General features: G+C 44.4%; 3 protein-coding genes across 3 annotated transcripts; 2 read left to right on the top strand and 1 right to left on the bottom strand.

Moving 5' to 3' along the window:
* Positions 1 to 3,260: 3,260 nt before the first annotated feature.
* Positions 3,261 to 4,218, top strand: LOC123346045 (olfactory receptor 5V1-like). The gene has a single exon (XM_044983244.1). The coding sequence runs from the start codon at positions 3,294 to 3,296 to the stop codon at positions 4,215 to 4,217; it is 924 nt and encodes a 307-aa protein (XP_044839179.1). The 5' UTR covers positions 3,261 to 3,293; the 3' UTR covers position 4,218.
* A 5,736-nt stretch (positions 4,219 to 9,954) lies between these two features.
* On the bottom strand, positions 9,955 to 10,902 carry LOC123346878 (olfactory receptor 14A16-like). The gene has a single exon (XM_044984324.1). The coding sequence runs from the start codon at positions 10,900 to 10,902 to the stop codon at positions 9,955 to 9,957; it is 948 nt and encodes a 315-aa protein (XP_044840259.1).
* Positions 10,903 to 25,815: 14,913 nt separating this feature from the next.
* On the top strand, positions 25,816 to 26,787 carry LOC123346877 (olfactory receptor 10A7-like). Its single transcript, XM_044984322.1, has one exon. The coding sequence runs from the start codon at positions 25,816 to 25,818 to the stop codon at positions 26,785 to 26,787; it is 972 nt and encodes a 323-aa protein (XP_044840257.1).
* The last annotated feature ends 183 nt before the right edge of the window (positions 26,788 to 26,970 follow it).

The following is a 26,970-nucleotide window of genomic DNA, read 5'->3' as shown; positions in this document are numbered from 1 at the left end:
ACACTTAGTTTGCAGCAAGCTGGGATGCACTAAGTATCGGACTGGATGCTGCTGCCACACACTAATAGCTCCCGAGTGCACTTTGAGCTACCCCCCTTGCAAAGCAGGCTAGATCAAAGCACACTAGGGGACTGTTAGTGCACTGCGGCAGTGTTCAGATGGATACTTGTTACACGGCAGTCTAGTGTGGGGTAGATTTACACCCGGCACTAAGTGTCCATGCAGATAAGACCTCAGCGGCAGTATGAAAGTCTTGGGGCTTGTGTGCTTTATGGTAGGGTGGGAGAGGAATATTAGTTAGGTGAGAAGGAGAGAGTGGGGGATGGCCACAGTCAGGAAGGACACAGAAAGAGAGCAAGAGACAGACACACCAAGAAAGAGAGAGAGAAAGAAAGAAAGACTAATCTAGCCATGATGATGACGATAGATAGGAGTGAGTGAGTGATTAGCAGGAGATAAGGGGAATTAGTTGATTCTTTCTTTTACCACTGAGAAGTGTTATTAGGTTTATATGTGTCGTATTTAGTGATGTACCTGGGTATGGGCCCAGACGGGATGTAGATGAGGAAATGGTGTGTGCTGGTTGGGTGGGAGGTGGCATAGAAAATGCATGGAGGTGGCAGTGGGAAAGGTTGGTATGAAACACACTAGCGATGGGAGAACTTTGTGGAGCTTATTAATTTAGTACCAGAGTTGTATAGAAGGGAATTTTCTGATACGGGATTCCTATTGTGTTGACCTGACCAGAACTGAAACAGCATTCTCTCCTCACAGCGCTATAGATAGGGGTTATCCTCTCCTCAATCAATGATGAATGTAAGTCTGTAGCCCAAATTTGTATTGAGTAGAAACAGCTAAGCACACAAGAGCACAGACATGCTCAAACATCTACAGACACAGAAACCACACATATACTCTACTGAACTTACACACGCACAAACAATTAAACACACACACACTTTCACTACCACAAATACACACAGAAAAACATACACACATAACGCACGCAATCATATCCTAGAATCATAGGATATCAGGGTTGGAAGGGACCTCAGGAGGTCATCTAGTCCAACCCCCTGCTCAAACCAGGACCAATTCCCAACTAAATCATCCCAGCCAGGGCTTTGTCAAGCCTGAACTTAAAAACCTCCAAGGAAGGAGATTCCACCACCTCCCTAGGTAACCCATTCCAGTGCTTCACCACCCTCCTAGTGAAAACGTTTTTCCTAATATCCAACCTAAACCTTATACACATATACATACACTTTGAAACACACACATGCAGATGCTACCAGAATCACACAAAAGCACACACAACTGAACACACAAACACCTAAATACAAATCAGCAAACATTCATAACTATATACATACACAATTGAACACAGACACTACCACAATCACACAGAATCACATACACAATCACATACAACAATACCACACACAGCACAACCATATATATATAGAAAATAGGCACTACTGCAATCATATACACAATGACAAACATACACAACACACACAATCAAATATACAAAATAAAACTCTTACACACACACACACACACACACACACACACACACACACACACACCAAGATACAGTAACAAACACAATCATTTAGTCAAACAAAAACGCACACATGAAGAGACACAGATACACTTTCTTGCCTCTATATTGCACAATTTAAGATGAAATTATCACCTAAAATTTTCTGTCCTAGTTCAAAAACAACCTAAATCTGAGATTTCCGAAAGCCACCTAAGGGATTTAGATGCCCAGTTCCCACAAACTGTAATGAGGACATAAGAACATAACATAAGAACGTCCGTACCGGGTCAGACCAAAGGACCATCTAGCCCACTATTTGTTTACCGACAGTGGCCAACGCCAGATGCCCCAGAGGGAGTGAACCTAACAGGCAATGATCCAGTGATCTCTCTCCTGCCATCCATCTCCATCCTCTGACAAATAGAGGCTAGGGACACCATTCCTTACCCATCCTGGCTAAAAGCCATTTATGGACTTAACCACCATGAATTTATCCAGTTCTCTTTTAAACGCTGTTATAGTCCTAGCCTTCACAACCTCCTCAGGTAAGGAGTTCCACAAGTTGACTGTGCGCTGTGTGAAGAAGAACTTCCTTTTATTTGTTTTAAACCTGCTGCCTATTCATTTCATTTGGTGACCCCTAGTTCTTGTATTATGGGAATTAGTAAATAACTTTTCCTTATCCACTTTCTCCACATCACTCATGATTTTATATACCTCTATCATATCCCCCCTTAGTCTTCTCTTTTCCAAGCTGAAGAGTCCTAGCCTCTTTAATCTTTCCTCATATGGGACCCTCTCCAAATCCCTAATCATTTTAGTTGCCCTTTTCTGAACCTTTTCTAATGCCAGTATATCTATTATGAGGTGAGGAGACCACATCTGTACACAGTATTCGAGATGTGGGCGTACCCTGGATTTATATAAGGGCAATAATATATTCTCAGTCTTATTCTCTATCCCCTTTTTAATGATTCCTAACATCCTGTTTGCTTTTTTGACTGCCTCTGCACACTACATGGACATCTTCAGAGAACTGTCCACGATGACTCAAAGATCTTTTTCCTATCTCGTTGTAGCTAAATTATCCCCCATCATATTGTATGTATAGTTGGGGTTATTTTTTCCAATGTGCATTACTTTACATTTATCCACATTAAATTTCATTTGCCATTTTGTTGCCCAATCACTTAGTTTTGTGAGATCTTTTTGAAGTTCTTCACAGTCTGCTTTGGTCTTAACTATCTTGAGCAGTTTAGTATCATCTGCAAACTTTGCCACCTCACTGTTTACCCCTTTTCCAGATCATTTATGATTAAGTTGAATAGGATTGGTCCTAGGACTGACCCTTGGGGAACACCACTAGTTACCCCTCTCCATTCTGAGAATTTACCATTAATTCCTACCCTTTGTTCTCTGTCTTTTAATCAGTTCTCAATCCTGGGCATCCAAATCCTTTAGGTAGCTTTTTAGTATCATCTGCAAACTTTGCCACCTCACTGTTTACCCCTTTTCCAGATCATTTATGATTAAGTTGAATAGGATTGGTCCTAGGACTGACCCTTGGGGAACACCACTAGTTACCCCTCTCCATTCTGAGAATTTACCATTAATTCCTACCCTTTGTTCTCTGTCTTTTAATCAGTTCTCAATCCTGGGCATCCAAATCCTTTAGGTAGCTTTGAAAACCTTAGCTTCATTCCTTACATTTATTCCCTTTAGAGTCATCCCTCTCAGCTCTGACGAAATGGCAAATGAAACTGCCCCGACTGAATTCATCATCATGGGGTTCTCCAACCTCCAGCAGCTGCAGTTCTTGCTCTTTAGTGTCTTCTTGGTCACCTACCTCTGCACTCTGGTGGGGAACATCTCCATCATCATGATTGTCTGCACAGATCCCCGGCTCCGCAACCCCATGTACTTCTTCCTGGGAAATCTCTCTTTCCTGGACATCTGCTACACCACCACCAATGTCCCCCAGATGTTGGTGCACCTGTTGGCAGAGAGGAAGAGGATCAGCTATGCAGGATGCATCACGCAACTCTATTTTTTTCTCTCCTTTGTGGGCACAGAGTGCATCCTCCTGGCTGTGATGGCTTATGACCGCTATGTGGCGATATGCAACCCCTTGCACTACTTGGTTATCATGAGGAAAGCTCTCTGCCTCAAGCTAGCTGGTGCCTGCTGGGCCAGTGGCTTCCTCAACTCTGTGGTGCACACATTTTTCACCTTCCGGCTGCCTTTCTGTGGGGCCAATCAGCTCAACTACTTCTTCTGTGACATCCCACCCCTCCTCAAACTCTCCTGTGGGGACACCTCCCTCAATGAGGTCATCCTGCTCACCATTGGGGTCTTCATTGGGTGGACCCCGTTCCTGTGCATAGTCCTGTCTTATGTCTACATCATCTCCACCATCCTGAAGATACGTTCCACAGAGGGGAGACTCAAAGCTTTCTCCACCTGCGCGTCCCACCTGACCATCGTCCTGCTGTACTACGGAAGCTCCATCTTCACTTATGTCCGGCCCATCTCCAGCTACTCGCTGGACAATGACAGACTGATCTCGGTGCTTTACAGCATAGTAACCCCCATGATGAATCCACTGATCTACACCCTGAGGAACAAGGATGTGAAGGGGGGTCTGAGAAAAGTTTTCATGGGGAAATTGTGATTGCAATGAAAGGGGCAAATTTCCCCTCCCGGAGGCTTCTCAATATTATCTGGGGGCTAAAGTTCTCTCCTTTGTGTTTCCCCATCTATGTTCAGTAGAATTGGTGAAAAGATGAAAAAAAATAAAATTTACAACAATATACAATAAAAATTTAGACATTGTTTTCAGTTTGAACATTGAAATGGTCCTGTTTGTCTTTTTTGATTAAACACTGTACTGAATTGCTAATGATGGGGTTTTTTTAACAATATTTAAGTGAAATTGTATTCAAAATAATTCTCAAAATGGTTAGCACAATTTTTCATTTACTGAAACTCCTCAGGTTAAAAAACAAACAAACAATTTCAATAAAATGTTTATATCATAAAACTAATTGCAAAAAAACCCCTACAAAATTAAAATGTCCACAACTTTTTACACACTCACACCATACATTTATGAAAGACCATTTTTTAGGATTTTTTTTCTGTTTCAAAATGTTTGGTCTCCTCCAATAGTAACAAAACAAAAAATAAAATAAAACAAAACAAAATCAATAAAAAGCAACTCGTCAGCTCATCTCACAGAACAGAGAAGAAAAAAGACACAATGAATTAAAAAAAAAAGAGCTTTATTTACAAAGCCTTGTATGTACGGAGAGACTTTGGCAAACCAGTAAAGTGCCTGAAACCACTATGGATTATTGTTAAAGACAGCCTAGTCAGCAAGCTATTAAAAGCAAATCTCAGCTTGACCAAGGCAGGAAGGGAGGGGGCTTAGGGTGCCACCGAAAGGGCAGCGTTACCCCGCGTCCTTCCTGATAAGAATTGTGTTAAAGTTGCTGATACATGCATTTGAAAAGAGCAGGATGTACCCTCAGGAATGTCTATTGAGTTCTCAAGGCTGCAGGCTCTGGAAAGACCCACACCTGGTTAATCAATAATCAGACGGAACCTCTTGTTTGATCATTAAAACTGCTTACTTAACAAGGTTTCTTTAATTACTAATGTATAAATATGGGGAAAAAGCTTGAGACCGGTCTCTCCCTCTGGATGCATCTTATGTTCCCCACCGGCAGATGGGCTGCCACTGTGCCACTCAAGAGCCACACTCAGCTTTGGTAATTATCAAGGGTTGGGGGTGTTTTACTAATCTTGTTGCAGACGTGTGTAAGTGCTTGAGACTAGTAAAGTTTAGCTTTAAGTGGAAGCACTCTTGTGTTGTCCTGTTTGTGCCAGCCATCTATTGGTCAGAGGGCCGTGTCTCCCCTGATTTATTTCCTGACACCTCCTCGCACAGAGTAAAGTTACCAAGAGCTTTGGGTTGAAAGAACACAGGGTAACATGTACATTAATCAGTAAATGAAATGGCAGAGAACTGTAACAAATGGCAAAGAGGGTTTATACTGGTCGTAAGATGGCACCAGAGATAAGGAGGCACAATGTATAATGGATGCTGGTGGCTGTAGGCCTTGCTGGAGCCCTATGCATGAGAGCCAATATGAATCAAAGACTGGGAACCAGAGTAGGCCTGGTTTTGGCAAAATAGCAATGCACCAGGTGCCAGCTAACCAGGTAAGCCCATTCCTGACCGGAGACGATGGTACAAAAACACACAGATCTCTCAAGTAACTATGTAAAGACATACTTTAGAAATGGTACAAGAACACAGCGACCCCTCGTTAGAAAAAGAGGGAATGACAGGTTAATGGGTGAGGATGTTTTGTTCGAACTAGCAGGTACAAGGACAAGGGTGGCAACTAACATCTGGAGTGTAAAACATAACTTGTTTGTATCAATGTATAAAAGGAGATGTTCCAGGAGGGGCATCTTTGTGTTGGCCTAGGGGACAGGACCATGAGCCGGTACCATTGTCTCAGGCATATATGTGTTAGTGAACCTGTAACCATTGAGCCAGGGTGCTAGTGCCGGGCTTCGTCAACAATAAACCTGGTTGAGGGCCTTCACCGCCCAACCAGGCCTGTGGTCTTTCTTTATGAGTAATTGAGGTCTCCTGAACAGGCAACCTGTGTCCTCTGCTCATGCAGCTGACACCGGAGCTCCAAGAACAGCAGCACTGAGCAGCTGGAACAACTTAGCAGCCTTAACAACTCTCCGCCGCACTAACAAGAGAAAGGGGTGGCTAGCCTGCACAATGGGCACAGGGGCAGCAGAGGGTGGGGGTGGGGAAGGGGCGGCTATTCTGTGTAATGGGCACTGGGGGGTAGCAGAGGGTGAGGGCGGGACAGCAAGGGAATTTCAGCCATACTTTTTGTTAGTTTAGCACCACCTTCATCTTCAATAGTGGTAGGAAAAGTTGTAGTAGTTGCTGTATCGGAAATTACAACAGTGGTTGCAGTATTAGGATGATGATTATTTCCTGTAGGGCAGGACCCTGTCTCAAAGGGACATTCCCTGCCCTGCAGAGTGTCCAATCTAATGGTATGACTTCACCCCATTGGAAACCCAGTTCTGTGGGACCCAGGCTTGTGGACTCAGCATTTCCAAGCCCATGCTTCAGGACCCACACTGCATTGTAAGGCTGGGTTTGCAATTGCTGGAACCAGGTTTCACAGGCATGATAACGTGTCCATACTGCACCAGGCAGACCTTCTGACTCGGGACTGAGGCTTGAGCTGCATCAACATTTCAAAATGACAGGGCTTGGACTTGCATCTCAGTGGGGCTCAGGCTCTGATCCACCTTCCTTTAGCACTTCCAGGAGCTGGGTCTGGGTTGGGCTGAAACCTGAATCTAACGACATCCATGCGGTAGAGAAGGACAATTATCCCCACGTTTCAGATGAGGAACTGAGATATAGAAAGTCAGATTTTAAAAGTTATTTACTTTCAAATGGGAGTTAGGCACCTAAGATGCACAGACACATTTGTAAATTTCATTAGGCACCGCTCTGCATCGTTAGGAACCTAAATACCTTTGTAAATATGGCCACAGAGATTAAGAGTAAGAAGAAGAGTAAAGATACCTAAAGATGTAGATAGGCACCTAATCAGATTTTCAAAAGTATCTAGGCACATAATGCCCATTAAAATCAATAGATTTTTCAAAAGTACTTAGTCACCTTCCATTGATTTCTTGGGCTTTTCTGAAAACCTGATCAGGTGACTATTTACTTCTTGAGGTGCTTAAATATCTTTTAAAATCTCACCATAAGTGACTTGGCTAGAAACTCTGTACCAGAGCAGAGAACTGATCCAGGGTCTCCCAAGTCACTGTTCTAACCACTGGATTATCCCATCTCCCAGTGAGGGTGGTGATGATGATGGAAGTCGGAGAAGCAGGAGGAAGACACAATCCTGGAAACTGACCAATGAGGGCTGTTTGCAGTGTTGCTGTACCTGTGCTGGTCCCAGGATAATAGCGAGACAAGGTGGGTGAGGTAATATCTTTTATTGGACCAACTTCAATGATTTGCAATAGCTGAGGATCTAGCTTATTGTCTTCAGCTGTGTTGCCAGTGTTACCGTTAACATAACTCCAGTAAACTGCAGACCATTGTAGCCTGGCCAATGACTGTAACTCTAGAATTTATTTATTGTCACAGGTTCTTCCTTTAGGTGGCTACGCAGATAACTGTTGTTGAGTATGGGACTGATAAGACCCACAGATAGAGATAAGAGATTTACTCAACAGCCAGATTAATGTAATCAGACAATAAAAACATACAAATAGAGAAATGACCATCAGGATTGTTGGCATACTAACATATTCCTAACACTCAAGGAAAACAAAGATAGAAGAAATCAGTCAGTGGAGCACATCAGAAGGCAGGTTCAGTCTACGCTGTCTCAGGGCGCCAGCACACCCAAGTTCCAGGAAAAATATTCAGATCTTCTATACCCTTATCTTATTCCACTCACACATATCTGTGGCCATATTTGACTCTTTCCATGACCGCACTAAAGTCTGGACCTGCCCTCTCTCCATGTGTGATATTCCGGGTGACCATAATTATACTTCTGATGGCAATATAAGCTACTTGCGTCAATTAGTTGCTGAGAACAGCAATACCTAATTACCTTCTCAAATATGGGGCTAGATGACTAAATACCTTTATAAATCTGGGCCCTAACTTCATTAGGCACTTTTTAAAATCCTGCTAAGTTCCTATCTGCATCTTTAGGCACCACTGAAAATCTGACCCATAGGCAATTTTGAAAACATTGTTCTAGGTCTGCTAGTTTAGAAGCTGTAGCAAAACCACAAATTTCGTTGTGTTTCAGCTCCTAGAGGCGGACAAACACATCTTCAGCCAGTATGTTAAGCAAATATATGCAGAAGTTGGGGGGAATATGAATAGTTGGTGGGTGAAGCAATGGAGGATCTTAAGAAACTCCAACTAGTTCATATTCCTGCAGCACATCTCCTTAGCCACACTGAGCACCTCAAGCACATCAAACCTGCCCTATGCTCTCAGTGTTGCTTATCTATAGAATAGTGAGTTGAGGCTGAGGTCTTGGTCCTTATCTTCAAGTCGCTCAGTGGCTAAAAGATGTCCTAAAGCTCCAGAATGAGAACTGTGATTGACAACTGCAAGGAACATGGGGGACAATGGGTGCAAAGGGGTGGGGATATAGGAGGGAATGGGGCTATGGAGAGGCAGAGGGAACTGTGGGGTTCAGCGGCAATGAGTGGGGCTATGTAGAGAAGGATATAAGGGCAGGGGGGAGATGAGAGGTGAATGGGCATGAGGAATGATTATATGGACTATAGGGAGATATGTGGGTGATGAGTCATATTATAGAAGAATATGGGGTTGTGAGTGGAGCTATAGGGGAACAGGGACACAAACTAGTCTGGTGTGGTGAGCCAGACTATGGGGACATGGGTGTGTGTGAGGAGGGTTATGAGGAGCACAGGAATACTTAGAAAAAGAGAGACCCATTAAATAAACAGATATCTACACAGGTCCAGGGTGTTTTACTGTTCTACTCAGGTCAGGTTACATGCTTAGTGCAGTATGGATTGACGTGAGTAAATACATAAGTATTTGGCTCAATAAAGGCCGGTAGGTCCACATTATACACAAAGAGCATCAGATTACAGAGTGTTAACCTTTATTTTAACATTAAGGACAAAAGTAGAGGCTGCATTAGAGATCCCAGTGCATGTGTGTGTCTCCTTAACAGCCTTCACCCTACTCAGCACAAGAGGTCTGTAGCTGGGAGTAACCATTTATCTGCATGTGAAGCTACAGTGCACAGAGAACAAGTCAGCCGTACCGATGAAATCTGCATCCCCCAGAGTTTGCAAGTATCGGGTGAAGCATTTCATACACTGATAGGCGTTAGGCGCAAATTCACCACTCTGGTGGTTCCAATTGCATTTATGCAATGCAATGGTCTCCACTTCTGCTGGTGGCCGTTTAGAGCTTTACCATTTCCCATCCTTTTGTGGTGTTTATTGTTTGGTCTCATCCCTATTACATTTTTCCCACTGGGGAGTTTACAGAGTTCTGATGTCTTATCCATAACATTAAAAGAAAGCCAGGAGAGAAACAGAAACTGGGAGGATGGATGATAATAATAAGACCTTGCTCTTATGCAGCATTTTTCACTGATGGTTTTCAAAACACTTTGTGGAAAAGGTCAGTATCATTATTCCCATTTTAAAGGTGGGTAAACAGAGGCACAGGGTCAGCCACCAGTAGAGCCAGGGATAGAACCCAGGTTTGCTGACTCCCATACCAGTGTTCTGGCTACTAGGCCACGCTGCCTGCCTGGCAGAATAAAATGTCCTCAGAAAGGGGTGTTCATTGCTTTTTTCTGAAGGAGAATCTTCCTTAAAACTCTTCCAAGAGCCATTTTTATCTCCTGGTTTCTCAAGCTATAGATGATGGGATTAATCAGCGGGGGCACCACAGAATAAAACACAGCCACTAGGTACTGTTCGAATGCAGAGTCAGAAGTTGGCATCATGTATGAAAAGATGCCGGTACCAAGGAATAACGTGACAACTATGAGGTGAGGCAGGCAGGTGGAGAAAGCTTTGTGACGCCCCTCCACCGAAGGGATTTTTAGCACAGTAGAGAAAATGTGAATATAAGATACGGTTATGAAAGCAAAGCAGCATAAAGCTACACATACACCAAATGCAATCAGGACAGTCTCACTGATGTTAGGATGGGAGCAAGACAATTTCAGTAATGGGGGAATATCGCAAAAGAACTGGTTGATAAGGGACCCACAGAAGGGTAGTGAAAATGTGCTAGCAGTGTTCAAAGCAGAATAGACACCACCACCCAGCCATGAGCCACATGCTAGCTTGCGGCATGCTGTCTTGTTCACAATTACTGTATAATTCAGAGGGTTGCAGATGGCAATGTAACGGTCATAAGCCATAATGGTGAGGAATAAAAGCTCTGTCTCTATGAATGAAAGAAATAAAAACAATTGAGCTACACATCCTTGGAAAGAAATAACCTGGCTGTTCATGAGGGAGTTGATGAAGGACTTGGGGATGGTGACTGAAATGAAACAAATATCCAAGAAGGATAGGTTTTTCAGGAAGAAGTACATGGGAGTGTGTAGGTGGTGGTCAAGACTTATGGTTGTGATGATGAGAAGATTTCCCATGAAAGCAGCTAGGTAAATTGCCAGAAAGACCATAAAGTGTAAAATCTGCAGCTTCCGATTCCTGGAGACTCCCATGAGAAAGAATTCACTCACAGTAGTTTGATTGGCCATGTCCTTCCTGGAGCTACTCTGCAGAGAGAGGGAGAAAGAAAACTTTTAAAAAGATTAAAAACTGACCTCATGGAATCTGTTTGCTTAACTTTATAATATCTTTACACCTCACACATACCATTTTGATGAGCGATGAAGATATGATTAGAGACAGACAGACAGAGACTAGGTAGGTGAGGTAATATCTTTTAATGGACCAACTTGTGTTGGTGGAAGCTTCAAGCTTTCAAGCTTCACAGAGCTCTTCTTCGGGTGTGGGGAAGGAAAGCAGAGTGTCTGAGGTAAAGAGAAGTTGAGACAGATTGTTAAGCATAAGGGGTAAACACATGTTTTGGGAAACCACTTAAAATGAAGTGGGCAGTTGAGAGTTAGGCTGTTACGGCCTTCAAACAACCCCCCCTCAACTTTATCAAGCTCATCATCAGAAGCAAGTTCACCACAGACCAGGACACACCAACTTAAAGCAGCACCAGACCCTGCCAGAACAACAGATGCAAAACTTGAAAATCTATCCCCACTGCTACGATGATCGATATTCCCCACAACACATCTTTCAAGATTCATGGGTCCTATACACACTTATCACAACATGTGGTGTACTTCATCCAGTGCATCAAATGTCCAAACAACAACTATGTGGGTGAGCCAAACAATCACAATGCTCTTGAATCATAGAATCATAGAATCATAGAATTCAAGATCAGAAGGGACCATTATGATCATCTAGTCTGACCTCCTGCAAGATGCAGGCCACATTAGCCGATCTACCCACTCTTTTAGCAAGCGACCCCTGCCCCATGCTTCGGAGGAAGGCGAAAAACCTCCAGGGACACTGCCAATCTGCCCTGGAGGAAAATTCCTTCCCGACCCCAAATATGGCGGTCAGCTGAACCCCGAGCATGCGGGCAAGACTCTCCAGCCATACCCTCTGAAAGAGGTTAAGAATATCATATTATTGACCCAATTTGACCCAATTAAGTACCAGTTTGGCACTTAATTGACCTATTGACTAAGCCCGTTATCCTATTATACCATCTCCTCCATAAACTTATCTAGCTTAATCTTAAAGTCATGGAGGTCCTTCGCCCCTACTGTTTCCCTCGGTAGGCTGTTCCAGTATTGCACTCCCCTGATGGTTAGAAACCTTCGTCTAATTTCAAGCCTAAATTTCCTGACTGACAATTTATATCCGTTTGTCCTCGTGTCCACATTAGCACTGAGCTGAAATAATTCCTCTCCTTCCCTGGTATTTATCCCTCTGATATATTTAAAGAGTGCAATCATATCTCCCCTTATCCTTCTTTTGGTTAAGGAAAACAAACCGAGCTCCTCAAGTCTCCTGTCATACGACAGGCCTTCCATTCCTCGGATCATTCTAGTGGCCCTTCTTTGTACCCGTTCCAGTTTTAACTCATCCTTCTTAAACATGGGAGACCAAAACTGCACACAATACTCCAAATGAGGTCTCACCAACGCCTTATATAACGGGACTAGCACTTCCTTATCCCTACTAGAAATACCCCGCCTAATGCAACCCAAGACCGCATTAGCTTTTTTAACGGCCACATCACATTGCCTACTCATAGTCATCCTACGATCAACCAGGACTCCCAGGTCCTTCTCCTCCTCCGTTACTTCCAACTGGTGCGTCCCTAGCTTATAACTAAAATTCTTGTTAGTCATCCCTAAATGCATAACCTTACACTTCTCACTATTGAATTTCATCCTGTTACTAATACTCCAGTTTACAAGGTCATCCAAATCTCCCTGGAGGATATCCCGATCCTTCTCCGAATTGGCAATACCTCCCAACTTGGTGTCGTCCGCAAACTTTATCAGCCCACTCCTACTCTTGGTTCCCAGGTCAGCAATAAATAGATTGAATAAAATAGGACCCAAAACCGAACCTTGAGGAACTCCACTGGTAACCCCCCTCCAACCCGACAGTTCCCCTTTCAGTACTACCCTCTGCAGTCTCCCCTTTAACCAACTCCTTATCCACCTCTGGATTTTCATTTCGATCCCCATCTTTTCCAATTTAACCAATAATTCCTCATGCGGTACCGTATCAAACGCCTTACTGAAATCCAGATATATTAGATCCACCGCATTTCCCTTGTCTAAAAAATCTGTTACTTTCTCAAAGAAGGAGATCAGATTGGTTTGGCACGATCTACCTTTCGTAAAACCATGCTGTAATCTATCCCAGTTGTCATTGGCCTCCTGCTCCTTAACCACTCTCTCTTTCAAAATTTTTTCCATTACTTTGCATACTACAGATGTTAAACTCACAGGCCTGTAGTTACCCGGGTCACTTTTTTTCCCCTTCTTGAATATAGGAACTACATTAGCTAATCTCCAGTCCAACGGTACAATCCCCGAATTTAGAGATTTATTAAAAATCATCGCTAACGGGCTAGCAATATCACTCGCCAATTCCCTTAATATTCTAGGATGAAGATTATCCGGGCCCCCCGATTTACTTCCGTTAAGCTGTTCAAGTTTGGCCTCCACCTCAGATACCGTAATGTCTACCCCCATATCTTCATTCCCATCGGTCCCTCTACTATTCCATAGCCCTTCATTAGCCTCATTAAAGACCGTGGCAAAATATTCATTCAGATATTGTGCCATTCCAAGATTATCCCTAATCTCCACTCCGTTTAAAGTTTTAAGCGGTCCCACTTCTTCCTTCTTGGTTTTCTTCCTATTTATATGGCTAAAAAACCTTTTGCTATTGGTTTTAATCCCCTTCGCTAGGTCCATCTCCACCCGTCGCTTTGCCTTTCTCACTGCATCCCTACACCCTCTGACCTCAATAAGGTAGGTTTCTTTGCTGATCCCTCCCATTTTCCACTCCCGGTACGCTTTCTGTTTTTTCTTAATGACCCCTCTAAGACGCTTGGTCATCCAGCTCGGTCTAAAACTGCTACCTACGAGCCGTTTTCCCTTTCTCGGGATACATGCGTCTGACAACTCCTGCAATTTCAACCTGAAGTAACCCCAGGCGTCATCTACCTTTAGATTCCTAAATATGTTGGTCCAGTCCACTTCCCTAACTAGTCGTCTTAATTTAGTAAAGTTAGCCCTTTTGAAATCGTAAACCCTAGTCTCAGATGCAATATTGATTATCCTCTCATTAATTTTGAAACGAATTAGCTCGTGATCACTTGAGCCAAGGTTGTCCCCTACAACTATTTCCTCAACAAGGTCCTCATTACTCACCAAAATCAGATCTAAAATGGCATCCCCCCTCGTCGGTTCAGCAACCACTTGATGTAGGAATTCATCAGCTATCACGTCTAGGAAAAGCTGAGCCCTATTGTTATTACTAGCATTTGTTTCCCAATCTATATCTGGGAAGTTAAAGTCTCCCATGATCAAGCAGTTCCTATTAGTGTTTACCTCCTTAAAAACATTAAAGAGCTCTCTATCCGTCTCCAAGCTAGATCCTGGCGGTCTATAGCACACCCCAATCACTATCCCGGGTGAGGCTCTGGTAGTTTTCTTCCCTAATGTGACCATTGCCCACACAGACTCCGTATTATCCATTGCATTGCTAGTTATTTCATTACATTTCACCTCATTATTGATATACAATGCTACTCCCCCACCCTTACCTTTGCATCGGTCTTTTCTAAACAGCACATACCCTTCCATACCTGTACTCCAGTCATGGCTACCGTTCCACCATGTTTCGGTTATTCCTACGATATCCGGTTTCAATTCTCGGACCAGGAGCTCCAGTTCCTCCATTTTATTACCTAAGCTTCTCGCATTGGTGAACAAACATCCTACCTTTTGCTGTTGGGCTCCTCTCACTCTTCTCACCCCGCTCAGTAGGGACACAGTACTACCAGTATGACCTGTCGATCTAGTATCCGTCCCCCCCCTCTTCCTTACACCTAACCGTCCCCCTCTGGCTATATCTGTTGTTATCTTCTTGTTCTCACTCCCAATGTATAAATTTGGCGTGGAGTGCACCAGGGCCTCTCCCAACCGTCTCCCCCCAGTGTCTAGTTTAAAGCTCTTTTAATCAGATGAGCCAGCCTCCCTCCTAGAAGTCTACTTCCTTCCCTACTTAGGTGGAGCCCATCCCGCGAGAACAGTTGTCTGTCCCCAAAAGCCTCCCAGTGCCCATACATCCCAAAGCCCTCCTTGTAACACCACTCTCTCAGCCAACTATTAATCGTCAGGATTCTCTCACCCCTTTGGCGCCCTTCCCTAGGGACAGGTAGGATCCCACTGAAGATCACCTGAGCCTCGATTTCCTTAAGCGTCTTACCCAACCTGGCATAGTCTCCCTTGATCCTGTCTAGCGAGAATCTAGCAGTATCATTCGTTCCCACATGAAGGATGACCAAAGGGTTCTTACCTGCTCCTCTTAGGATCCTTTTCAACCTCAGGTCCACATCCCGTATTTTAGCGCCCGGTAGACAGCACACCCTTCTGTTCTCCGGATCGGCCCTGGACACAGGCCTGTCCAACCTTCTCAGTATGGAGTCCCCAATCACGTAGACCTGCCTTTGCCTGGGGACAGTGCGGTCCTCTAACCTATCCCCCGTTCCCCCTGGTTGCAAGCTCCTTCCATTCCTATCTTCCCTTGTGGTTCTCCTTAAGCCATCCTGCATCCTCCCCGGGCCCAAACTTGGTGTTGCCTCCATAGACTCCTCCCCTCTATCTATGGGACTGGCCGCTCGTCTCTTTTTCCTTGGCCTCCCACCGTCAGCCACCACCTGCTGTACCCCTTCCTCATTCTCCAAACCTTCAAACCTGTTCCTTAGCTCTATTTCCCCGTCACTGGCTCTCCTTTTCCTTGGCCTGCTTCTCACAGTCACATGCTTCCACCGCCCATCCTCCTCGTCTGGTGGTCCCCCCTCACTGGCCTTAGCCCCTGCTCCCACCTGTGCCCCTGGGCGTTCCCCTTCAGTTACTGCCTGCCATTGCTCCATCAGCTGCTCGAACCCCCTTCTATTCTCTATCAGGGTTTCTACCTGCAGCTCTAGGCCCTGGATCTTTTCCTCCAGCAGCTCTATTAGGCGACACTTCATACATACATAGTACTGCTCTGGGTCCCCTGCTAGAACCAGGTACATACCGCAGCTGCTGCATGCTCTCATCCTCGGTGTGTCCTCTGTTGCTTGGCTCATGGCTGCTGCTGTCCCGGCCCCGCTTGGTGCCTGTACCTAGGGAAACACGGGGGACACGGCGCAGCCCCCTTCCACCTCCCCCTGCTAACTCCCACGCAAACTCCCCTGTTAGCAGCTCTGTTTGCTGCCTCCTGTGCCGCTGCTCGCACTCACACAGAAAAATGATAAAGGATAAAACCCATGAGTGAACACTTTTCACAAAGCAATCACTCCATTTCTGAGCTGTCAGTCCTCACCCTTTAAAAAAAAAACCCTGCATGACACCTTAAAAAGGAGAGCCTGGGACCTTAAATTCATAACTCTGCTGGACACTAAAAAACATGGACACCACAGAAACACTGGTTTTATGGCTTATTATAACAATTTGTAATACATCCTTCTGCCTGCTAATCCTTAATTGCCAACTCAAATTTAAGTGGTCTCCTATAGCATTTGTGAACCCCTTACACTTAAAAATCTGCCCAAACTTGTATTTAGCTCAGACACTCTGCTTTCCTTACCCATACCTGAAGAAGAGCTCTGTGAAGCTCGAAAACTTGTTCCTGCCATCAACACAAGTTGGTCCAATCAAAGATATTGCCTCACCCAACTCATCTCTCTCATATCTTGGGGCCAACATGACTATAACACCACTGCAAACAGATAGACAGAGAGATAGAGCGTGGAATAGAACTCACTCTCACATGCCATAATAGTAGCTAGTGTCCTCATTATATTCACCCAAAATGCAAAGTTTGACCTATTTAAAGAGCAATTTTGACTAGATGATCCAGTCATGCAAGGTGCTAACTAGAGCTGCTTGGAAAAACAAGGACACATTTGGACAACATTTCGGGGAAGAGGGGATGTTTCCTCTTGTTCACTAAAAAATGTTTTGATGGAACTTTTTTCAACCAGCTCTGTTGCTCAGCCCTTCCTAAAAGGTGATGAGCGTCAGATGACTGCTTGGAATCCGTCTATCTAATTGTATAATTTAATTAAATCACTAGGTATTATGGTGATGCTCTGCATAGTATTAAAGCCTAGAGATATACTCAAAGCCACAAAAAAAGATTTAGATGTCCAAATACCATGAATTTTAATTGGGAATTGGACATCCAATACTTTGGGGAGATTTGAAAACCTCAGCCAGAAAGGGGACGGACACAGAGAGAGAGAGAGAGAGAGAGAAGAAGGAATGATAGAGAGATAGGCAGAAAGACAGACAGACAGACAGTGATAGGAATATAGGGACAGAGGAATTGCCATACTGGATCAGACCAGTAATCAATCTAACCCAATATCCTTTCTCCAACAGCAGCCAGTAACAACTGCTTCTGAGGAAAGTGCAAGAAAGATAGACCATCACATGCATTTAGGCAGACAATTATCTAGGTAAGCAGATAGATAGATAAGCTCTTATATTAATGCAGTGATTGTTCAAAAATTATGCCAAATCAGATTAATTAGCAGCAGCATCTAGCCAATTAACAAGAGTAGCAGAAGGAGTTTTAACAGGAATTAGAACTGTATAGAAATAAGATAAAGTCATTGGACAGAATGAGAAAATCGCAAGCTCAGAAAGAGAATGGGGAATTCATTCATTCCATATTTATGTCAGTGTAAATGAAGTGAATTTCTGAGAGTTGATGCATACTTTTGTTCCACAAGAGGTGAGACTAAATGATCACCATGGCCCCTTCTGACCTTGGAATCTAGGAATCAATAAACCTCAAAATCTTACTGGCCCACAGAGACCCCTTCTTGCTCACTCAGACACAAACAGATACACCCCTATGTAAGTCACTGATCACACACCCACATCTCACACATCCACACACACACACCATCTGTTCTCCAGCTTTATGGTGATATGTAAAGAAGCTGATGGTAGCCAATCTGAACATCAGAGAGATATCCTTGTGTGTCTTTCACTGAGTGGCTGTGGGAACAAACACATAAGTTATTCAGCTATAGGGTCCATGAAGCATACCTGGGCTGGAAGATGCATAACCTCCCTGATTCTTCACCGGCGCAGACTGCCTGGGTTGCTGAAAGGAGATTTATTAATACAATGTGTGCTTTAAAGGGCCTTTGGGGATAGGTCACTGAGGTCCCATCATGTGATGTATGATGCTCACAGGAGGCAAAAATCAGAGCTCTGTTTATTTTTCATATTATCATAACTATGCACAGAAATGACAATGAGAGAAACATCAGGCCAAACTAACTCCTGGAGGACATACACTGATTTCAGTGGTTTCAGAGTGGTAGCTGTGTTCGTCTGTATCAGCAAAAACAAGGAGTCCTTGTGGCACCTTAGAGACTAACACATTTATTTGGGCAGAAGCTTTCGTGGGCTAGAACCCACTTCATTAGATGCATGGAGTGAAAAATACAGTAAGCAGTATATATATTGCAGCACATGAAAAGATAGGAGTTGCCTTACCAAGTGGGGGGTCAGTGCTAACCAGGCCAATTCAATTAAGATGGAAGTGGCTTATTCTCAACAGTTGACAAGAAGGGGTGAATATCAAGAGAGGGAAAATTACTTTTGTAGTCTTAATGAAGCCAATGCAATCAAGGTGGATGTCGTCCATTTCCAACACACTTTCTTGTCAACTGTCGTTAGTGCTGTTAGTCTCTAAGGTGCCACAAGGACTCCTTGTTGTTTTTGCTGATTTCAGTGGCTTACTCATGAATGGTGCCACTGTGAAACAGATTATATGTGTTTGAATGAACAGATAGGAAGTTTGAAGTGAATATGGTCTAGGGGTGTTTTGCATGTGGGAGAGGTAGAAAGCTCAAGGTCAAAGAGAGGTGGGTAGACAAGAGAAATTTAGTACTAATTATCAATAGCAGATCTATTATGTTAATGGATGAGTGAGAAGAGAATCAGCCCTTGGAAACAGTGACAATAATGTAATTCAATTGCATAGCCTTGTAGGGGGGAAAATGTCAACAAATTCCATCACAGTAGAATTAACTTCAAAAAGGGCAACTACAAAAAACATGAGGGAGCTAGTTAAATGGATATTAAAAGGAACAGTCACAAGGGTAAAATCCCTGCAAAGTGAATGGAGATTAGTCAAAAACGTAACAGAGGCTCAAACTAAATGTACACACACACAAAAAACCAACACCATAGCTAAAACAGCAGAGTAAAAGAAGTGATTAGAGGCAAAAAGGCATCCTTTAAAAATTGGAAGTCAAACCTTACTGAGGAAGACAGAAAGGAGCATAAACTCTGGCAAGTCATGTGTAAAAGTATAATAAAGCAGGCCAAGAAAAAAATATGAAGAGCAACTAGCTAAAGACACAAAAACAAAGAGCAATTTTTGTGAAGTACAACAGAAACAAGAAGCCTGCCAAACAACGATTGGGGCAATCAATGTGATAAAGGAGCATTTAAGGAAGAGAAGAGAATTACAGAGAAACTAAATGAATTCTTTACATCTGTCTTCACTGCAGATGATGTGAGGGAGATTCCTACACTTGAGCCATTCATTTTAATGACAAATCTGAGGAACTGTTCCAGACTGAGGTGTTAATAGAGGAGGTTTTGGAACAAATCAATACATTAACCAGTAATAAGTCACCAGGACCAGATAGTATTCATTCAAGAGTTCTGAAGAAACTCAGATATGAAATTTCAGAACTTCTAACTATGGTATGTAACCTATCACTTAAATCAACCTCTGTACCAGATGACCGGAGGGTAGCAAATGTAATCCCAAATTTTATAAAAGTCTCCAGCAGCGATCCTGGCAATTACAGACAGTAAGCCTAATGTCAGTACCAGGCAAATTGGTTGAAACTATAGAAAAAAACAGAAACATCAGATGTAAGCAATGTTGTTGTAGCATGTCGGTCCCAGGATATTAGAGAAAAAGGGTGGGTTAGGTAATATCTTTTATTGGACCAACATCTCACACATAGATAGAATCATCAGACACATAGATGAACATGATATGTTGGGGAAGCAAACACGGCTTTTGTAAAGGGAAATCATGGCTCACTAACCGATTAGAATTCTCTGAGGGGTCAACAAGCATGTGAACAAGGGTGATCCAGTGGACATAGTCAGGGCCGCCCAGAGGATTCCGGGGGCCCGGGGTCTTCGGTGGCGGGGGGCCCTTCTGTTCCGGGACCCGCCGCCGAAGTGCCCCGAAAACCCGCGGCGGGAGCCCCCCGCTGCCAAATTACCGCCGAAGCGGGACCCGCTGCCGACGTGCAGCCCGGTCTTCAGCGGTAATTCGGCGGCGGGGGGCCCCCCGCCGCGGGTCTTCGGGGCACTTCGGCGGTGGGTCCCGGAACGGAAGGGCCCCCCACTGCCGAATTACCGCCGAAGACCGGGCTGCACGTCGGCGGCGGGTCCCGCTTCGGCGGTAATTCGCCAGTGGGGGGTCCTTCCGCCCCGGAGTGGAAGGACCCCCCGCTGGCGAAGACCGGGAGCGAAGAAGCTCCTGCGCCCTCTTGCCCCGCCCCCTCTGGGTGGCCCTGACCCTATCCACCCCCCCCCAGAACACCCACAATCCAACCCCCTCATTCCCTGCCCCCTCCTCCAACCTCTGCCCTGACTGTCTCCAGGGCTCCCTGCCCTTTAGCCAACCCCCCCCCCCGGCCCCAGCCTCTTACCCCCGGCTCCCTCCTCACGCGCAGCCTCAGAGCCTCGGCTGAACAGCCGCAGCGTGTCTCTGGCGGCGCCTGAGCTCCGTCCCGCTCAGAGCCGCATGGTGAGGGGGCGGGGCTGGGAGCTCCACGCCGAGCGGTGGGAGCAGAGCTCAGCCCGGAGCTCCCAGCCCCGCCCCCTCACCATGCGGCTCTGAGCAGGGCGGGGCTCAGGGGCCCCGCTGGAGACAGGGCGCTTGATGCGCTAAGGATCCAGGAGAGGGGCGGAGGCGGGAGCCTCCGCTCTTCTCTTGGGGGCCCCTGCGGAGCCCGGGTCCCGGGGCAAATTGCCCCCTTTGCCCCCCCCTCTGGGCGGCCCTGGACATAGTATACTTTGACTGCCAGAAAATCTTTGGCAATGTTCCTCAGCCAAGGCTCTTAAGCAAAGTAAGCAATCATAGCATAAGAGGGAAGGTCATCTCATGGATCAATAACTGGTTAAAAGACAGGAAATAAAGGGAAGGAATAAAAGGTTAATTTTCACAGTGGAGAGAGGTAGATAGCGGGGTCTCCGAGGATCTGTACTGGGACCAGCGCTGTTCAATATATTCATATATGATCTAAAAAAAGTGGAAAACAGTGAGGAAGCAAAGATTACAGACAATATAAAATTATGCAAGATAGTTAAGTCCAAAGCTGACTGTGAAGAATTACAAAGGGATCTCACAAAATTGGGTGAATGGTCAATACAATGGCTGATGAAATTCAATGTTGATAAGTGAAAAGTAATACACATCAAAAATAATCATCCCAGCTATATATAAAACATAATGGAGTCTAAATTAGCTGTTACCACTTCAAAAAGAGATCTTAAAGTCATTGCGGATACATTTCTGAAAACATCTGCTTAATGTGAAGCAGCAGTCAAAAAAGCTAACAGACTGTTGGGAATAATTAAGACAGGGATAGATAATAAAACAGAAAATATCATAAAGCCAGTATATAAATCCATGGTATGCCCAAAACTTGAATACTATGTGCAGTTTTTGTTGTCTCATCTGAAATATATATAATTGGAAAGTGTGCAGAGAAGAGCAACAAAAATGATTAGGGAACAGCTTCCATATGAGAAGTGATTAAAAAGACTTGGGTTGTTCAGCTTAGAAAAGAGATAACTAAGTTGGGATATGATAGAGGTGTATAAAATCACGACTGGTACGGAGAAAGTGAATAGGGAAGTGTTATTTATCCCTTCACATAACAAAGAACCATGGGTCACCCAATGAAATTAATAGGCAGCAGGTTTAAAACAAACATAAGGAAGTACTTCACACAACCCACAGTCAACCTGTGGAACTCATTGCTAGAGGATGTTGTGAAGACCAAAATATAACTGGATTCAAAAAGTAATTAGATAAGGTCATAGAGTGTAGGTTTACCAATGGCTATTAACAAGGATGGTCAGAGACACAACCCCATGCTCTGTGTGTTCCTAAACCTCTGACTGCCAGAAGCTGAGAGTGGATAACAGGGGTTGGATCACTCAATGATTGTCCTCTTCTGTTCATTCCCTCTAAGTGCCTGACATCGGCCACTTTTTGAAGACAGGTTATTGGTCTAGATGGACCATTGGTCTGACCCAGTATGGCCGTTCTTATGACTCTAGAGGAGTTATGCCTGATTTACAATCAGCTGAGTGAGAGGAGAATCATCCCCAGTGATGCCAATGACATTATTCCTGATTTACCCTGCGGTGAATGAGAGGAGAATCATCCCCATTGACTTCAGTGGAGTTACTCCTGGTTTACAAAGGTGTGAGTGAGCAGAGAACCGGGCCACATCTATCGAGCATTGAACAAAGGGTAAAGTTATGGACTTTCCTCTCCACACATGCCCCATGATCCACTGCAGCAGCTCAGCCACAGGGAGAGACCACTGTGCATCATGGGAGATGTAGTCTGTCCAGAGAGGAAGGCCCATGGAGCAGAAAGAAAACATGAGACTTGGAACTGCAGTTCCCATGGGATACTGCGGCGACTCTGACAGATACAGAGATCAATGTCAATCCAGCCCAAATCTACACGAAACATTCAGTTTTGGGTCAAAAAATTGAAATGTAACATTTTGATTCCAGAATGTAGGAATTCTTTGAAGTTCACACATCAGTTATTTTTGGGGAGGTGGGCAGGGGGCAGAAGGGGGTTAACGTCTTGTTCTTGTTCAATGTAACTGAAGTTCCTTCACTTGATTTCCTCTTGATTTTGCACCAGCATAAGTGAGAATAAATTTGGGTCCACTGGTTTCATTAGTTACTCCTAATTCACACTGTTGTGTTGAGGAGAATCAAAGCTCATGGTGTTCAGTGGAGTTGCTCCTCATTTACACCTGGATGAGTGAGAGGACAATATGGTCCATTGACTTCAGTGGAGTCACTCCTGATTAACACCAAGATGAGCCCCAGGAGAATCAGTCCCACTGAGTGCAAAGGGATTACTCCTGATTTACATTGGGATGAGTGAGAGGAGACCTACACCCACTATAATTGTACACATGGGGTGAGTGAGAGAAAAATCTAGCCATACAGAAAGTTATTCAAATATCGAACTTTAGACCATAGACTTCAGTGGATTTATTTTTGCTGTGACCCCATTGGGCTAGATCCTCAGCTGGTGTAACTCTGTTACTTCACTGAAATCACTATCTAGGTATCTGGCTGGCTGGCTGACTTCATGGGTTACTCTTGATATACCCTCACATGTGTTGTTGTTTTCCCCACAAAGTTAAAATTTCACCTGGTTCAGTTACCCATCCTGGACAAATATCAACTGATCAATCCTCACAGCAACTCACCACACCCCGATAGTGTCATGAAAATATATTATTATCCCCATCTTATAGATAGGTCACCCTAAGCACAGAGGTTAGCAGGGGACTCCCCCTTGTAAGACTCAGGAGTTTTAAATCTCATTTCCTATTTGCTGGCCTCCCAGATGAGCATGACTGGCTATCACACCAAATGTGCTCCCACTTGGATGACCGCTGAGTTGTTGGATCTGATCAGTATATGGGGAGAGGAGTCTGTTCAGTTGCAGCTGCGAGTGACCTCTAGGACCAATAAGGGGACAAGATATTTTCAAATCTGGGGAGGGTGAAAAGGCTTTGTTTTGCCTGTTCTTTGTCTGTCTGTTCTGTGTGCGTGCCGGAGACAGATCAAGAAGGCAAGCAATCCAACTCAATTAGAATTAGTAAGTAATAATAAGGAAATGTGTTAGCTTACTTTTACACAGTAGCTTACACAGTTGTGAGGTTTTACCCTTTTTAACAATAAATAAAGGCTAAGGTATTTAATGGCACAGAGTTTTTATTCTATGTTCTACAAAAGTGTATAGCAATCAATTCACTCTCGGGAACAGGTTCCTAAAGCATTGTGTTGCATGGATCTAGGGCCCCAAAAATGTACATGGATGCAATAGGGAAGCAACTCCAAAGCAGACGTGTTATGGCCCCTCATTGTCAAAGTGGATCCTCGAAGCCTCTCTGATGTTAATAGCAGCCCCCTGGGCTCCTCTGACAGCCCTAGCATCTGGCTATTCAAACTGTGCAGCCAAGCGCTCTGCCTCAGTGCCCCACACCTGAGCAAACATTTCACCCTTAGATTCACACAGATTATGCAAAGTGCAGCACGTGTCTATGACCACGGGGATATTATCCTCGGTAAGGTCTAGCCTGCCATTTAAACACCTCCAGAGAGCTTTCAAATGGCCAAAGGCACATTCAACTACAATGCAGCACCTGTTCAGCCTGTTGTTAAAATGCTCCTTGCTGCTGTCCAGGAGGTCTGTGTAAGGTTTCATGAGCCAGGGCTGTAGAGAATAAGCCGGGTCTCCCAGGATTACTATGGGCATTTCCACATCCCCACTGTAAACTTGTAGTCTGGAAAGAGAGTCTCCATGTGCAGCTTTCTGTACAGCACATAGCTCCATGAAGTTTGCTTTATGCATCCTGAAGTTCTGTACCCACTGGTCGTCATCCCACACCTGCATGACAATGCAATCCCACCAATCAGTGCTTGTTTCCCTAGCCCAAAAGAAACACTCTACCATATGCAGCTGCTCTGTGAATGCACAAAGCACTGATAAGTTGCTGCCGCCCATATCATACTCGGGTGCCTGCGATTCATCCTCTGCTAACTTTGTGAGTAACTCTCTGCGAGTAATTATGCTGCCATGTGTGATGTCCTCATGACAGCTAACAGCGCATAGGAGAGAACTGTGGGATCCATCCTCTCTCAGTGCAGATGCTGGCTCACACTACAAAAGACTGAAAGTTGGAAAAAACAGTGTGAAAGTAAGCCAGAGACCTTTGGAGGGGTGGAACACAAAGTGGTGCATGACGGTACATTTTGCACATCCCAGGATGCACCGTGCTCCGTTTCCGCATTCCCACAGCACCTGGTGATGGATGTTGTCGCCAGGCACTGTGAGATACATACGCACAGTCCATTGCTCTCACTGTTGACAAAGATGCCCCAAAAGTGGACATGAACTGTTGAGAGAGGAAGCAAATGTAGACATGCTTTGGCAACTTTGCTTTTGTCAATTTTTCCTTGGTGACATTAGTTTCATCGAAAAAACTTGCCAGTGTAGACAAGCCCTTAGACCTTGATGTAAAAATCAGCTCTCGGTGTGACAAGGCGATGTGTTTGGCTTTACTTGTGAGTATGTACAGAAAGCTGTCAATAGTCTCAGAGCACTGTAAAGATGTTAAATACTTAACTTTGCCAGGAGATAAGCAACTTTACAAGGTACCATTATCCTCATTTTACAGCTGTGAAAACTGAGGTACAGAACTACATGGCTTTCTCAAGGTGACACTGAGTCAGGAATAGTACCTTGCTTTCTTGACTCCCAGATTTCACCCAAGGCACTATATTACACATCATAATGGGGGATAATTGGGGTACCAATCCAGATGGGGGTGTGGGGTTACAGTATCTATGAACATGGTACTGGCAGGAAAAAGATGCATAGAAAAGCAGAGATCCTGCAAAGCTCATCCACGACTACATTTAAACATCAACAAAATTAAATGACACCACATAACCCCAAATTATCTTTTTTTTAATGTCATATTTCATAGGTTCTTTATTTAACTACATTTCTTGATAGAGCCCATGGCAGGCACAGACTTGAGAAATCAAACGTTCAGCAAAGAATTCATCCTCCTAGGATTCGGGAATCTCCCTCAACTGCAGATTCTTCTCTTCCTGCCGTTTCTAGTGATCTACATTGTGACCATGGACGGGAACATCCTCATTGTTGCACTAGTTATGGCTGATCAGTACCTTCACACTCCCATGTACTTCTTCCTGGGGAACTTGTCCTGCTTGGAAACCTGCTGTGCCTCAACCATCCTGCCCAGGATGCTGGCCAGTTTCCTGACTGGGGACAGAACCATTTCTGTCCAGGCCTATATTGTGCAACTTGATTTCTTTGGTTCTGTGGTAGCTGTGAAATGTTGTCTCTTATCAGTGATGTCTTATTATCGTTATTTAGCAATATGCAAACCACTGCAGTATGTAGCCCTTATGAATGGCAGGCTCTGCTTCTGGCTGGCAGCTGGGTCTTGGGTAAGTGGTTTTGTGGCTTGCACCATCACTGAATGTTGGATATCACAAATGATTTTTCGTGGCCCCAATGAAATTGACCATTTCTTTTGTGATTACAACCCATTAGTAAAACTGTCCTGCAGTGGCACCAGCCTGATGGCTCTTGTGACCTTCCTGTTCTCCTCCATATTAACACTGCCCCCCTTTCTATTAACCCTGGCATCCTACATGCGTATCATCGCCACCATCCAGACAATTCCTTCCACCACCGGGAGGCAAAAGGCATTTTCCATCTTCTCTTCTCACCTCATTGTGGTTACACTCTACCATGGCACACTAATCATTGTCCATCTTCTACCAGACACCAACACACTGAGAGACCTGCACAAAGTGTTCTCTGTCTTCTACACTGTCCTGACTCCCTTGGTCAATCCCCTCATCTACAGCCTGAGAAACAAAGAGGTCAAGGAGGCCTTCAGAAAAGCTGTTAGCGAGATTATGAATTTCATGACAAATAGCAAACTATTTTGTATGTAATTATTGTATGTTGCAATAAAATCAAGATAATGGGAGCTCATCTGAGGGGTGATGCTGTGAATCACTGCACATGCCAGCAGCCCTTACCCATTAGAGCAGTTTTATTAAAAACAATGGGACTCCTGGTGTGAGGAAGAGCTACATGTCTGAATAAGGGCAGCAGGGCCGAGCAATCCCTGATTC

Source organism: Mauremys mutica, chromosome 12 (assembly GCF_020497125.1).
Source record: "Mauremys mutica isolate MM-2020 ecotype Southern chromosome 12, ASM2049712v1, whole genome shotgun sequence".
Taxonomy (NCBI): Eukaryota; Metazoa; Chordata; order Testudines; family Geoemydidae; genus Mauremys; species Mauremys mutica.
The sequence above is the reverse complement of the archived record's forward strand: the minus strand, read 5'-3'. Positions and strand labels throughout refer to the sequence as shown.